The sequence below is a fragment of the Melanerpes formicivorus genome, unplaced genomic scaffold (genome assembly GCF_026170545.1).
Source record: "Melanerpes formicivorus ecotype bairdi unplaced genomic scaffold, bMelFor1.0.p_v2 SCAF_16, whole genome shotgun sequence".
NCBI lineage: Eukaryota > Metazoa > Chordata > Aves > Piciformes > Picidae > Melanerpes > Melanerpes formicivorus.
Genome location: NW_027142368.1, coordinates 8,216,289 through 8,231,715, shown reverse-complemented (window position 1 = coordinate 8,231,715; position 15,427 = coordinate 8,216,289). Strand labels below are relative to the sequence as shown.

General features: G+C 46.7%; 2 protein-coding genes and 1 long non-coding RNA gene across 12 annotated transcripts in view; 1 reads left to right on the top strand and 2 right to left on the bottom strand.

Moving 5' to 3' along the window:
- SBF2 (SET binding factor 2) overlaps positions 1 to 6,357 on the bottom strand; it is a 199,015-nt gene extending 192,658 nt beyond the window's left edge. For all 6 annotated transcript variants that reach the window (XM_068148006.1, XM_068148008.1, XM_068148009.1 and 3 more), the window contains exon 1: positions 6,181 to 6,357. In XM_068148006.1, coding sequence (XP_068004107.1) covers positions 6,181 to 6,235 — 55 coding nt within the window. In that variant the 5' untranslated portion in view covers positions 6,236 to 6,357. The remainder of the gene's footprint in view (positions 1 to 6,180) is intronic.
- Positions 6,358 to 10,089: 3,732 nt separating this feature from the next.
- Positions 10,090 to 15,427, bottom strand: part of LOC137445874 (uncharacterized) — a 47,293-nt gene continuing 41,955 nt past the window's right edge. For all 4 annotated transcript variants that reach the window (XR_010988517.1, XR_010988516.1, XR_010988515.1 and 1 more), the window contains exon 3: positions 10,090 to 11,254. This is a non-coding gene — a long non-coding RNA (uncharacterized lncRNA). The remainder of the gene's footprint in view (positions 11,255 to 15,427) is intronic.
- On the top strand, positions 12,162 to 15,216 carry ADM (adrenomedullin). 2 transcript variants are annotated; one of them, XM_068148002.1, is made up of 4 exons: positions 12,162 to 12,281; positions 12,841 to 12,966; positions 13,257 to 13,397; positions 13,901 to 15,216. In XM_068148002.1, the coding sequence occupies exons 2-4, from the start codon at positions 12,854 to 12,856 to the stop codon at positions 14,205 to 14,207; spliced, it is 561 nt and encodes a 186-aa protein (XP_068004103.1). In that variant the 5' UTR covers positions 12,162 to 12,281; positions 12,841 to 12,853; the 3' UTR covers positions 14,208 to 15,216. The 2 variants fall into 2 exon arrangements, with proteins under 2 accessions (XP_068004103.1, XP_068004102.1); XM_068148001.1 differs by having other exon boundaries at positions 13,898 to 15,216.

The window sequence follows — 15,427 nt, the reverse complement described above, 5'->3', positions numbered from 1 at the left end:
AAGGGAAGGACAAAGACACAAACACCAAGGCCAGAGATTCTTCTGAAGTAAACCTAATAAACCAGAAGACAGAAAGTATTTTAAACCACCAGAATGTGTCAAACAGACTAAGCACGAAGAGTGGCCAGTCTTAGAGTGCAACAGTTCCCAAGCCACATCAAAGCGATACACAGACTATACAGCCTGAAGGGAACACTACCAACTCGTAACACTCAGTATTCCTGGCACTAATATTTATGGCATCTAACAAAAGTAGCTCCATCTTCCAAAGATGTTGCTGTTCCTTTGCATCTGCAAGTAACTGAGAAATCATCTATCACAATGTCTCATCTTCCTACCAGTTACTATTCCAGTAGACCCAATGTCCATCATTTTAAAAAAGGTTTCCAATCTTGATGAAGAGCCAAGTGTCAGTGAATTTTCTGGGGACTGCATTTTTAACTCTCAGGAAACAACATACAAACCACATTAAAATTACATCATTCATAATTTTTTTTTCACCTTGAATTTGAGCAATTGATTTTGTAACCCCAGTAACATTCCTTTGTATCTTTTTATCCACTGAAGTCTCCCAGGGTCTAACTTAGATCTTATGCAGCTGTCCTGAATTTGTATTCGATTTGTAGCCAGAATTACAGCGATATTGTATTTTCTGTATATAGCATTCTTCTACTACAGATAGACAAAACCACAGACTGTACTGTAACCAACTACTAAGAGTCTGTTACCTACGTCTAGTTTAGTGAACATTTTTGCAATTAAGTTACCTTGAGCACAAGTCTACTACAAAGCAAGTGAAGAACTCAATCTGTATCCCATTTCATGTTATACTATTTGTGGAAGACTGAAAACTGAGAACTGTAAACATTAGAGATATGAAATCATGATGCATCTAGTCACTAACAGATAAGCAATGACAAGCACATTCTTGGCTCAATGAGCAGGGATTTAGCTGCCAAATCCCAGTCAACATTAATTGGATTGTCCTTGACTTCAGAATACCACTAACACCAAAGAAATAATTTATTTCAACAAATACATACATCTAGAACACAATTCCCAAAACACCAATCACTAAAGACAGTGTTATTGTTAGAAAGACTTTTGTCACTATTCTGTAAGCAAGGGGCCTGAAAATCTCAAGTTACTGTAAAGGAAAATAAGAGATGAATCAAAATAAGACTTCCTAATCACCAGGGCATTTTTGTAAGATACAACTTTCACTGACTTTTATCAAGGTTGAATAGTGAATCTACAGTTGCATACTTTAAAATTACTCCTAAGTGACTGTGGTTTTCCTTCATTTTTTGCTTTGTACATACCAGTGGCTGGGGAGGTAGCTGGTATTTTAAAATCAAGTCAATGAGCTACCATAGCAGTGTAATTATCTTCCTCAGTGCTATAAAACTTCTATGCTTTGTGAGATTGGAGGACTTGTCATTCTCATTGTCCCCTCCTGAAAAATATGCTTGCAGTTATAGAAGGCCACTGCCTGAACATTATTCATGCTTGCATAACAAACCGTTTTCCATGAACGCACTGCAGGAAAAGTGTCTTTATGTTAGATAATCCACCAAGTTAATCCAGGACAGAAAAGGGGAAAGTAATTTTCTTCACTGCAATTTAGCCTGAAAATATCCCCAAATACATGAAATGCTACTTTCCTCACCAGAATCTGAGTTCTCCCATTTTAGGACAAATTGAGATAGCTTGTAGAAAAATCCCCATTGTATGTTATTTAAAATCCAAAACAAAAAGAATATTCTTTGTGGGCAAAATCTGCCCACAGAGAATAATAATCAAACAACTCCATTTAGGAACTTCCCCCACTTTATCATCAATCACTAGTCTAGGTTTCAAAGGCACCAAGATAGAAAGTTGCATTACATAAGAAAGGCTTTCCTGAAAAGAAGTTGATAAAAATCAGAACAGAAACAACCACAACAGAGCCTACATGTTATATCAGCATTTATCAGTTATGACAACAGCCAAATAAAACTGCTATACTGTTTCAAGCCTTCTGTCTTACACGTTACAACTGCACATTAGCCTGCCTTCATTCAGTGAATGAGTCTCTCAGAAAACATTTCTCTCCATCTCACACCAGCATCCCACAGCAAAGCTGTTCAGGGTGCATGGGCAAATTAATCAAATGCAGTATTTAGTTCTCTCTTCTTTAACCTTTTATTTCTGTTGCTGAGCTAAGACAGTCACAAAACTTGCCTTCCTCTACCTTTTTCAAGTACTACCATATTTAAATTCCAAGGATATATTTATAATTATGCCTTATACCAGCAAAAACAAAACCAAGTGAAACCGAAAAGCATTTTCTCGTGCCCTTCTGTGATCTTCATAAATATCTGTGTTCTTCCTATATTCCATCCACATTCAATTGTACAAACATTAAATGGGGATTTTGGACATTGAGTAGGGTCTTCTGGGATCTTCTCCAGGTTTTAACTCAAGAGTGTCCATGTTTTCTAACACTTTTGTTCCCTTCAGAGACTTTTGTAGACGGTGTTTTGTAGCAAGTTAACAGCTTTATATTGTGCTGATACGTTGGAGAAAAATGTGGTTATCTGCTTTAGTAATGGTTCAGCTAAACGCAAAATAAACATAGTAAAGCAATCAACCTGGATGTATCACTGAAATCCTTCACATTTCCACTATTAGAACAAAAAAAATTTAAAATAAAATAGGTGGGTTATTATATATTGGGGATTTATGAAATGGTTTCTCCAGCTCTGTCAGGACATTGACCATGGACTTCCAACAGCAGCTACTGATGTTCAGTTCTTGGTAGTGGCTCAGCAGCAGTTTTTAAAATACAGAACAGCAATTAAAACTATAGTGTATTTAAACTTACTTGTATGGTGAAAGATACAGACTAAGTAATTTTAAACTAGGAATACAGTCAACTGTACTTGAAACACATAAAAAGCTAGGCGAGTCCTTTACAACATGAAGACGACTTCTTAACTCCTTTTGTGCCTGGAAGTCCACTGACATTTAGGTTATCAATAGTAAACCTCAGCCTCCACTCAGGTAGCATGCATCCATGCATCCTGCCAAGCACAAATGAACTGCCTGCTACCAAACTATTCCAAGGCATCCATTACCTTCCTTGGACTATGCAGGAGCCTAAGGCACCTGACTAACAAATTTGTGACCAAGGTTCTAGGCCACTGACTAATGTAAATTCATGCTGCAGTGATCTGACCTCCTGAATGACCCTGTCCCTCCTTTATGCCGATACTGCCATTCATCTGACATGCTGGAGAGCTAATTCTGCTTGGAAAATTAGCAGAAAAATAATCCAGAAAAAGAATAACACAGCAACACTAGCAAACCACTCAGCAAGAGAGGTCTTTTTGACAGGTCAGCATCCCAAAGCAAGCTGAAAACTACAGGAAGCTTTTATAGATGGGATGACAGCACCAGGACTGCAACATCATCAATTCATACAGGCCTAAACTGGAACAGAAATTAACTTTCATATGTCTGACCTGCGAAAGGATACTTTCTTGGGTTTATTTGAGGACAGTAAAAATGTTCACTTCCCCTGAAGACTGTGTTGGATAAAAACTGGTAGCACTGATAAAGTTTTTCCACAAGAAAAATCTAGACATTTGCTCCTAAGTTGCACAAATGCAGCATTTCAGATCTTTATAGTGAATGTTTTGAAATAAAGCTAATCTGCACTAGAAAGCAATACCTTTACTGTTTTCACTATATTGCATATATTGGCACATGTAAACAAATCCAAGTGACATCAGCGCAGATGATAGCAGCTATACAAAGCAGTGGCAGTAGGGCTCTTCTGTGAGAACAGTCACTGCTATAAACATCCTTTCCTATTAACTCCAAGTGTGCATTATTCAAATTGCTGCTGATGTACAGGTTGGGGAAGAAGGGGAAGGTTACAGGATTTTTGTTTCCTTGTTTACACAAAGATATCCCACAGATTATTCCTGAGGGGAAAAAAAACAACTCTATAAAATATAATTAATACTCAACAATAAAACCAAACATATTCAAACCAAGCCAGAATGTTAAGATTAAAAAACCCCACCGTATTTTAGAATGTTAAACAATAATAAGTCTACAATCCTAGAAATGGTTGCCCCTGATTTTTCACATAAAAAGTGGCATAATAAATGCATCAAAAACCTATGACATTTACAAGAAAAAGAAAGGTCAGTACTGCATGTATTATGGGATTGCATGTAGGGGTAAAGGAATTTGGTAAATAATGCATGCCTAGTCTTCAACAGAATGTTGTTCCTTCAGCATTTTTAGTATGAAACATTAAAGCAGCAACAAGTAATTTAAATAATGAAGTCTAAATAGTTACTTTCTGGGCATGACCTTTTCAAATTAAGGTTCTGGAGTTATTTCTGAATCTGCTCAATTTCATCCACACAAGCAATTTGACTGAATTTAACGAGACAATTTATGTACAGGAAGTTAAACACATACTTAAAACACTACAAATGAAGACATTTTACAAACATAAAGCTTTCCAATGTAATCTGCGACTTTATTTCACATAGTGGCTACATCAGATTGATCATACCCTTTAAAGAAGGCAGCCTGTTTGCTTTGTCTTCTCATTAAAAGCACTCCTTGTTTTTTTGGTGCTTCTTTGTTTTGATTTGGCTTTCTACTGTTGTTGGGGAAACTGTTATGAACAGGAGAAAGGTAAAAGGGAAGGTCTTTATTTTTAACATAAAGTACTATCTCTGTCTTTTAATTTTGCCTCTACAATTTGGACAAATCTACTTCCAAATAACATGGAAGGTAGAACCACAATGGAGTAGAAACATCAGATAGTAAAATTAAGGAGACTCTTGTGAGAATTTTGTAAGCCACTCTGTCTTTAAACACATAGGTATGATTCCTCTGAAAATCAGATTGCTTTAAAAAAAAAAAATTACTTGAAGAGTTTATTTGCTACGCTTTTAGAATGAACAAATACAGACTGCACACAATTGCTACTTCAAAGAATCACAGTAACAAACTTGAGTGTTGTTTGGTTTGTGCATAGTCAAATTAGGGGACATCTGACTGCTTAAAATCTTGTTTATTCCCAAGATACATTTGATCTTTCTGACTATGTAGCACAAACACATACCATCTGACAAACGCTTCATTTCCAAAACAGCTCGTATACTGATTTAAGGTCTCCCCAGCAAGAAATATGGTATTATAACATAAAGTTACATAATATGCACCACTCTGTGTGCCCACAAAACGATAGCAGGTAACACCACTTTGCTTTCACCCAAGCACACAGAAAACATCTCGATTCTCCAAGAAAAGCAGCCATTCCTGAAGAGCCTACCCAGTGCAACAGCACTTTCCCAGGTGTCAGCTACGGCACCTTTTCAACAGGTGGCAAGCCACGAGCCCCCAGCCAAACGGACAAAGAGCCCCACGGCCTTCCGAGCCCATCAGTCTTTGTTTTCTTTCGAGGCCGCGAGCGTACATATCTCAGCTACCAGCACAAAGGTGAGGGGACAGCAGCCAGAAACACTGTTTTCTGTAGAGGCGGCTCGGGAGACAGGAACGCACAAACACCCCCAGCACCCAGCCGGCCTCCGCTGCCTGCACAGCGGGAACAGCTGCTTTGGCTGGCTGTCAGGGCGGGGGTCCGGCGCTATGTACGCCCACTGATGACATTTTAAGCTGCCCCACTCTCTCAAGAGAGCCACTACCCGTTTCAAACGGCCAGGGCAGTGAGGCAAGGCCGCGGGGTACGCCCTGGCCGGTTGCCGCCCGCTGCTCGCCAGGCCCATGTTGTGCCACGCTCACTTGGGCCGAGGCAGTTAGTGTCACTGCCAGGTGGGGTAGTGCCGCCCCACCGGCCGGAGGTGCACGGGCCCTGCCAAGTGAGAGAGCAGCCTCTCCGCTTTCCCGCCAGCCCGCTCCGCCTCAGGAAACGGGGATTAACCCTTCCCTCGCCGCTGCTGACCGCTGCGCCCCTTGGCGGGGATGAAGACGGCCCCGCTGCCCTCAGCCGCCCTTCTCCCCACGGCCGGACACGCGCCCCGTGAGCGCGGCAGTCTCCTCCTCCTGCGGCCTGACCGGAGGCGGGAGGGGGCCGGGGCCGGACAAGAACGAGGGGAGGGGGGAAGAGGCCAGGCACTGCGGGGCAGCCCTGCGCACAGCCACACCTACCTGTCTTCTCGTGGTCATAGCCCACCACGATGAAGTAGTCGGCCAACCTAGCCATGGCTGAGAGGAGCCCGCCTTAGGCCTTACCACCCCTGCTGCGGCGGCGGTGGCAGTTCCCGGGAGGCTCAGCATCCTCCCCTCCGCGCCCGCTGCAAAAGAAGCGGCACCAGCCCAGCCATGTTGGAGGCGCGGGCGCGCTGTGCGCCTGCGCGCCACCGAGACCGCTGCGCCGTGACCCCGCCGGGCTGGGCGTGGGCTGAGGGTTCTGGATTTGCCGGCGGCACGCGGCAGAGGTGGCACGGCACTGCCCGGCCCGGCCCGGCTTGGCTTGGCTTGGCTCGGCTGGGCTGCCGGCCGGCCTTGGAGCTCGCTGGTACAGGTTTCTGGCTCCGCACCAAGCGCGGATGGGGAGGACAGTGTCCTCCCGCGTTGCTCTTTGTCTCCTTACAGCCTCCCTGTGAAGTATTCACTCCGGGGGAGGGGGCTGTGGAACACTTTCTCCCTTAATAAAACCGCGGCAGGTCCAACCGATCTGCGCGCTCGGGAAAGTCGGGTGCCAGAGGCGGGTGCCCTTATGAAATAAGATGCTGGGGATCGGCTCCGCTTAAGCTATGAGAAACCAAAGCCTGGCGGCGAACTAACGCCTCAGCATCGGGAATCGCGACATGCGTTTCCAGGATGTTTCCTGTTTACGTTTTGTCCGGGATGTGCGGAACATGTCGCCGTGGGGGAAGTCGGCCCCGACAGCTATGCAGGCAGACGGGTAACGAGGAAGGCCCGGCCACCCCACACACCGGCAGCAACGAACCCTGACGCTGTCCCCGTCGGTGTTCTGCGGAGGCTGCCCTGACTTGCAATGCTCAGCGCGGTTGCCCCATCCTGCCGGCTGCCGCGTTCTGCCTTTGGCCGGCATGGGTGCCCCTTCCATGAGGGTCACAGAGCCTGGCGGTGGCATTGGCTGCTCACGAGGTTGACGACCGGCAGAGCTTCGAGGTAACCCTTCTGTCCTCCGACGTGATGGTCCGAGCACATGCACCGGCTGCCAAGGCCTCCGCAGGGCAGAGGGGAGAATCCGTGTTGCTATTTATAACATACAGATGAGGCTGACACCTTATGGACTCTCACCCTCGAAAGCCCAGTGGGCTTCAAGCACTGGCAGAGATACTGGTGATAAACAGGGTGTCTGGCTAGCTGGCAGAGCCTGCTAAAGCATTCTGATAAGCTTCCATGTACATCCTGAGTGACAGCACAGAGAAAATAAACAGCAGAGAGGACATTGGTTGCACTACAGTGAGGAGCTGCAGCAGCCATAGGTACTGGCTGCATATGGAAACACAGCAAATTCGCTGGATTTGTGCCTGACGATCCACTATCACAAGGGGCCCAGCAGATGGACATGAGCGGTTTCACAGAGACATTTCTGTTTAAGATACGCAACTCTTAACACCTGCTGCTTATCTGAGATGTACCCATACAATGTCTTGCTGATACTCCGGAAGGAAATTAGTGATAAATGTTCAACAATAAATTACAGTGTTCTTACTTGGGTCTTCTCAGCAGAAGTCAGTGATTGACACCTCTTTGGAGTAATCAACTTCCTGGCATCAGTGTTTTGAAGCAGATGCCAAGTGGAAAGATCTTAATAAAATTACTTGTTAATTATAGGAATAAAGGAAAATGAGTCATATATACATTTAAAAGATTTAAGATGTTTTTTGGGGGAAAAGATGCACTCAATGGAATCGGTCACTTCCTAGAGTAAGTAGGAGCTAGAAGGAATACCCTTCTTAAGTTATGCATAGGCATTTTGGTTCATGATTCTGCATCCACAAAGCTGTTTTAAAAACACTAAGCTTTTTGATTAAAAGCATTTCTGAAGTAGCAAAAAAAGGGACACAAATCTTAATAAAGCCACCACATGAGGTGGGCAAGAATAAAGTTTGTTACCATAGCTCCTAGGGAGGGATGCTGTGGTTGTTGGACAGCATGAAGAACATGCAACAGCTGGGAAAAAAACAAGGGATAACATTATGTACAGCTAAACCAGGAGGGACACTAGGAAGTAATCTGAAGCTGAAATGGAACCTTAGAGTTATAATTTCTGCACTTACAAGTTTCAATATGTAATACAATAAATCTCAGCAGTTAAGTCTTTTAAGCCAGCACCTCTAGCAGGACACCATAACTTAACACTTTCCCCAGAGCATTAACAAATGCTGGATCAAGAGAAAGATGTTACTTATTGATTGCCCAGTACTGCTGGCACCCACCTCACAGCCTTGCTTCTTCCTCCATCCACTCTGATACAGCCAAAGCTTGGTTAATTCATAAAGCATGTCCCAAGAAGTGGCATATCTTAAGTATTCATGTAACAAGAAGGGCACCATTCAACTGAGTTTGAACACATGGGTTACTTGCACAGACAACATAAGGAGTCTGTCACCTGTAATTTACTTCCCTAACTTCCCTTAGGTATAGAGTAATCTTGTGTCCTTATAGGACAAATGAGGAAATAGCAGAGCAGATATTGCTCACATGAAGTCTAATACAAAGTAAATTGAGCTTCAATCCATACCACCAAAAATATAATTCCCTCTGTTGCAGCAAAGTAGCCTGGCTCCTCATGGCAGGTGAAGGGGCTCACAGGGCAGTGTTTCAAAAAGGACTCCAAGGCCTAGGTCTCCAGAAGGACCCAGTAAGCAGCAATATACCTATCCCAGGGGAAGAACTGTGGGGCTGCACCCCTCCAGGAGACTGAAAGTACACAAGGAACCTGTTGCCACACTCAGACTATGTACTAAACACTAACAAAATGTGAAGATTCACAGTACCTTCTATTGTCAGCTCCTCTTTCAGGAAGCATACAGGTCACACTCTGCCTGCAGTCCCTTAATTCAGTGTCACTCCCTCCCATGCAGGGTACATACATACTTGCCTTCCCTACAGGGAAGCAATCATGATCCTGAGCAGGTTTTCCCCTAACAGTATGCATATAAGATACACTCATTTAAGAGGCTTTGTTTGATGTACTCAAACCTGTCAGTTGTAAGGTTCACCGAAAGCATCTTTACTGGGACTACAAAAAATGGAATCGCCCCTTTTCAATGTGCCCTTGGTACAAAAAAAGCTGTGTGAGTTCATGCACTAAAAGCAAGGTTTTTCTATGTGGAGCTTCACTGATGTTTTATAGCCTTCATGTGGTTTAATTGTCCTGTTAGTATCATCTTTCTGATGATTCCATAGAGCCTCAAATACAATAAAGTATTTGTGGCCTACGAATTTGGTAACATTTGTTTAAACCCAAACCAAAACACACAAAGGCACTTCCACTGGCTTAAAACAACTATTTCCTTGCATAATCAGCAGAGAATATCTTCCTCAAACTGATTATCCATGGATACCTACAGATTTTAGACCTTTACTTTTGGAATAAAAATCCAGCCTAAAGAAAATGCTGTACAAAGAGCAACTAATCTTCACAATCTCCCTACCAAAGCAGATATGCATTGTAGAGTCTTTTGTTCATATGACAGCACTAAGAGGTTGAACAACACACCCAAGAGAATCAGTAAACAAGAGCTGGATGTTCGTCCAGGCCAGCTTCCTGGCAATGGATGGGGCATCATCAAAGTAGACCCAAGTGCTTCAGAGAAAGGCTGGTCTTCATGAACTGCATCAGAATGACAGTTTGTGAATGCTATTTTCATGGAACAGTTTGCTTAACTATTTTTCGAAACATAAAAAAATCACTACTTCCAAAATAGATTTGTTCATGTGGCCGCTGACACCTCATAGTACAAACTGAGTGACTATCTCTTATTTCCAAACTGCATGGGAATGCAAGTGCTTAGAAAGAACAAAATGAGCATCTGAATAAAGAACATGATGTCTTGTATTAGATCTGAACCAGCTTTATTTACCTGCTGAAGCTCTTTCAAATAGGATTCTTTCTGCACTGATTGCCAAAGAGTATACAAAATACACTTCCCGTTTATCCAAAGATTTTAATAAGGGATTTTCCAGCAGTTGGGGAAGTCTGTGATTTTCTAAAGCAAAGCTTATCAAACAAAACCCTGCCTCCTCAATCGGGAAAGTTAGATTCGGTTTCAACTTTTGCTGATCGAGGAAACACTTGAACTCGCTCGAGCCTGAGCTGCCTGATGAGGTCTCTGAAACCCAGCCATTGGGGGCTGATAGAGTCGTGCAGCTCTAGTCACGGTGCAGCCCCGTTCGTGACCACTTATTTTCCCATTTCTCCTTCCCCGAGTTTACACCGCAAGCTTTTCGCTCTCTGCATGTCTGCTCCGGAGCACGGTCCGTAGGGAGGGCAGCGAGACCCCAGCTCCACAAAGATGCCAGAGCACGCTGCCCGACGTCTCTCTGCTCCGCCGGAGCCGCCGCCGCGTCCTGCACCGCGCTTCGACTGGGCAGGTGCGGCGGAGAGCGGACCTGGGTTTGCTCCGGCGGCCAGCTCACGGCCGAGAAAACTGCCTTGCCCTGGGGAAACCACGCCGGGGGATCGGGGAAGAACGGCGGCGGGTGCGATGGGGAGGGCTCAGCCTCGCTGCCGGTGGGTGCCGGTCGACAGCGTGTGGGAGACGGAGGAGCGGCAGCCGGGAGGAGTGGCGGCTCCAGGGCCAGCCTGCCCTGTCCAGGTAGATGTTGGAGACAGAAGCTATCAGGTGCCTAGACGCTGCTGGCGAGGGAAGCGGGGAGCACCTCGGACTAGTCATCCGTGCACAGGAAAATTCCCGTCACCCCCTCGCACATACCTCTCCAGGGTGTTGTTACACACCGCGGTTATCTGCAAAGGCAGTCACGAGTACGTACCCACCTGATTTTTTAAACACTTCGCTTGGGGCAAGATGCAAGAAACATCTCGCGCACGCCCGTTCATTCCTTCCTCCTGAGAATCTGTGTCTGGGAAGGGAACCCCGTCGCCCCAGGGCGCAGGTCTCCTGGGCCATTTCCCTCAATTCCGCTGAATTTGCATCTCGACAAGTAGAGAAGCAGTCCATCTGGTGCTTTCAGCACCCCTCTCCATCTCTGAAGCGTCACGGAGCAAAAATGTTGAAGACTGTTAAAAAAAAAAGACCCAAAGGCGGGCAGATTAAGGTTTTGCTGCTGGCCGGCTGGGATTATGTTGTTAAGAGACCCTGATCATGCACTGGATTGGCTTTATAATTGAGGAAGTGCACTCACGTATAGAACTGAGGTCTGGGGATAAAAAGACACAAAGCAACTCTTCTCGGGTGCCCATGTCCCAAGCACTTCAGTGACCCTGTGTCTACCTCAAAGCAACGCCTCTTCCTGGGCTCAAAGGTGCTCTGACCTTCATCTTCCAAACACATTTGAATTGTGATTTATTGAATGGATCAAATAAAGCAAATACATTTTATTAGATAAAAATGCACCCAAGTTGAGTCATAAATATTAATAATCTCTGATTTGTCACCTCTTTACTTATGTCAAGAAGGCTGGCAGTCATTACAGTTACTCATTATAATTCACATTGTCCAAATATGGGTTTATTTTTGAACCTTGGTATTTGATGAGCTTGCACAGATTTTGAAATTGACTGAGTCTACTTTCTATTCCCCTGCTTCCACCCACCTGAAGTTAAGATGTCTCAAAGGAGACATTAGGGCACAAACCGTGTAAACATAATTCTGTATCAGCAGTTTAACAGTCTGTACCCCAGTAGAACAGACTGAGTGGCTTATCAGATTTTGCAAATTATGCCACGACTCAGAATCCACACGTAAAAGTTGTTATAATTAGCAAAATACCAAGGAGGTTGTTTAAGATAATTTTCAGTAATCCTTTTATTTTTACCTTAGTATGGGTTGCCCCCAATCCACGCCAGAATGATTAAGGAGTGCTTGGGATATGGGGGTGGGGGTAAGTGTCAAAGAAAAATCGTCCAGCCACGCCAAGGTCCACCCACTTCCCCCGCGCTTCTCTATAAAAGGGAGCGGTGGAGCGCAGCTCAGCAGTGGTTACTTCAGACACACAAAGAAGGAGTTCTCCCTCCTCAGGAAACCCTGCAAGCTCGGATCGCTACTACAAGAATATTTGTCTCAGTGGATTATCCTCACTGTCAGGTAAGAACTGCATTTTTTTTCTCCCTCAACAACAACAACAACAACAAAAGATGCAGGGGAGGTGAAGTAAAACGCTACTAAATCTGGACAGTTTTGAAGAGGTTGGAGTAGCTCTTGGCATCAGATACAGTTTACAACATAAGATCCAGAACTAGCTGGTTCTGCGTGTGAAGTGGGAAGATGAGCTATCAGGGGATAAACTTCCCGGCAGCAAAACACTTGCTGGAGTTTGGAGATGATGCATCCGATAGCCAGCTCCCTCTAATCTCATGGGTTTGCTAAATCCTAGTGCAAGCCGCTGGGGGTACTCTGGAAATACTGTTTGTAGCTGCCTCTGCAAAGAAAACTCGACAAACGTAAACTTTGGAGGCTTTGTTATTTACCCATTGATAAGGTGCTGAGCAAATATTAGCTTTTGGTTCATACCGCACACAAAGTCCCCGGTAGCCTGGGGGCTCTGAGTGAAGGAGCTCCCTGAAATTACCAGAAATAAAGGACAGACTTTACTTGACTTTTATTAGCAACTATGCTTACAGTTCCTCCCTTTTCCCTTCACCAGGAGCACAGCCGGAATGAAACTAGTTCACGTAGCCCTGCTCTATCTCGGCTCTGTGACCTTCTTCGGGGTGGATGCTGCGAGGGTGGATGCTGCGAGGGTGGATGTAGCGACAGAGTTCAAAAGAAAGTGAGTATGGGAGCGCGTCCTTCTGCCAGCGCCCAGCCCAGTCCGTGCAGCTACGGATCCTCCGAGTCCCATCGCCAGGCTCTGGCCGTGACTAAAGGGACTGGATTCCCTGCGGGAACCGCACAGCTCCTTTAAAGCCTCATGCCCTTTCAGGAAACATTTAAAATAAATACATTTTGAATAAGATCTCGGCGCTGGCAAAGATTGTCGCCCCTCGAATCTATTTGGTTTGGCTGCCGACCTGCAGGCTTGCCCTAACAAGCTGTCCTCTTCCCTTGTGCTCCTTTCAGATGGACGAAATGGGCACTGAGCCGAGCCAAGCGGGACGTGAAGCCTTCGGGCGCGCTCCGAGGACTTGGGGTAGCCGCTGGCGTGCAGTCGCTCATACGGACCCAGGACGTGAAGGAAGATTCCCGAGTCTCGCATCCCAGGTAAATTCCAACCCCTTCTGGGCTCTTGCTTGAGGAGTGGAAAGTTTCAGGGTCCCCTCGCTTCCGGGCGTTTAGGCTTATTCTCGCTCTAGATCCCCCATGCCCCTGAGACAGGTCCCGCCCGGGCTGCACATCGCGCTCATGGCATCCTCCCTCCTCCCCTTCCCCGCGCTCTTGAGCTGGCGGGAGATAGCAGCGCCTTTACTGTGAAAGTCAAATATAAATAGTAACTTGAGCTCTGGATCCATAGATAAAGTAGCAGCCATAAAACGGCGGGGCCTCTTCCCGCATCGACAGCAAGCTCTGGTCTGTGACCAGATCGCCTCTCTCCTGCCGCTCAGCGTAGAGCAGAGACGGGGGGCGGGAGGGGAGTTTTGCACCGTCGGGACAGGCCCGCCTCCAGCCTAGGGGCTCCCTGCCCTCCCCGGGCCCTTCGGTCCCCTCCTCCGGGGCCCCACTGCGCGTTTCTCATGCCTGTTTTCTCTCTTCCTGCCTCGCAGCAGCCGGGAGGATGCTCACATCCGCGTCAAGCGCTACCGTCAGAGCTTCAACAGCTTCCCCCACTTCCAAGGCATCCGCACGGGCTGCCGGTTCGGGACGTGCACGGTGCAGACGCTGGCCCACCAGATCTACCAGCTGACCGACAAGGATAAGGACGACACTGCCCCCCCCAGCAAGATCAGCCCCCAGGGCTACGGCCGCAGACGGCGCTCCTTGTCCGACCGCCGCGGTCCGCTGAGAGCCCCCCGGGCTGGGCGGCGCCCCCGGAGGCGGCGGGCGCAGGCCCTCGACCGCGTCCTCGGAGTGTGAAAGCCGCGCTACACGGCCGAGGCCGTCTCAGATGGATGAACTGAGGCACGGAGGTTTTGGAGGTCCGCAGCCGCTTGGACCCGCCGCTAGGATTCGTCGAGCGCGCCCTTCTTGGCCTAGGGGTGGCGGAGTGGTGGGACGCGCTGCCGGTGCCGCGGATGCCGCCCGCGCCCGGCGCGGGGAAGCTGTGAAGGCTGCGCCCCGCTGGGGTAGCTCCGGGACTGCTCGTCCTCAGCCGCCGTAGCGGCGGAAGGTTAACTGACTCTTTACCCTCCCGGGCGAGGCTCTGCCAGCTCTCGCTCCCGCCGCCTGGGACTGGAAGGCGCCAACAGCGGCGCTACCGCGTCGGCCGCCACGTCGCCCCATGCCCTGCCGCTGTACCGGGCGCAGGCGGACCTTTCATGCTGTCGGGGCTGAACTCACAGCTGCCCCGGCCCTGTCTGCCCCGAGCAGGGGTTGCTCAGGGGACTCCCGCGGCGGGGGGAGGAGACGGGGGTTGCCGGCGGGTGCCAGCCGTTGCGCGGCAGCCCAGGGGCCAAGGCCTCGTCCTTTGCCCAAAGTGTGTGAGGGTGTGCGTTCAGCTCTTGGCAAGAACAGGTCGCCCACATCTGCTCTACCCTCTGCGTTATCTGCACCCGGCAGGGAATCGGACATTCACTAGTCCCTGCGGGGACTGCGATATACTTGAACGTCACAGAGAGGAAAAGTGCAATTGTACGTGGTTTTTGTTAATTTTAAGTGCGGTATGTGTGGATCATGAGATACGTATCTGTATTTAAGACTGTTTTGTGTCATGTCCTGTTTGTATTTTTAAAAATATATTTTATTTTTATACATATTTTATATATATTGTATAAGGGCATTTAAAAACATTGTATCCCCTCTATTTTTCATATTGTGAATGTCAAACGTTAAAACTTTTTCCATACTTTTTTTATCTTGCATTCCAGAGTGGTGAAAGATGTAGAGAATGTATCAGCTGTTCTCCATGGGTAATATGTGAAATAAAATAAACATTATTACATAAAACAGTTCTGTTACATTGTCATTACTGGGGGCAGGTGGTCAGGATGAGCTATCTCTTACTGTGTTTAGACCTACCCTTACTAACTTAGCATGATAGTTCTATGACAGACTAAAACTTTTCAGTTCCAGACTTTGTTAGCAGCCACCTTATCTAGTCAAGTCAAATAACCTCAAACCTAAGGATGCACCTTAAA

What these genes read in the sequence shown, in the direction of transcription:
- ADM (XM_068148001.1), top strand. Translation starts at nt 12,854, where the DNA reads ATGAAACTAGTTCACGTAGCCCTGCTCTATCTCGGCTCTGTGACCTTC. An exon ending in GCGACAGAGTTCAAAAGAAA is followed by an intron (nt 12,967 to 13,256) that starts GTGAGTATGGGA and finishes TGCTCCTTTCAG; the next exon opens with ATGGACGAAATGGGCACTGA. An exon ending in TCCCGAGTCTCGCATCCCAG is followed by an intron (nt 13,398 to 13,897) that starts GTAAATTCCAAC and finishes CCTGCCTCGCAG; the next exon opens with CAGCCGGGAGGATGCTCACA.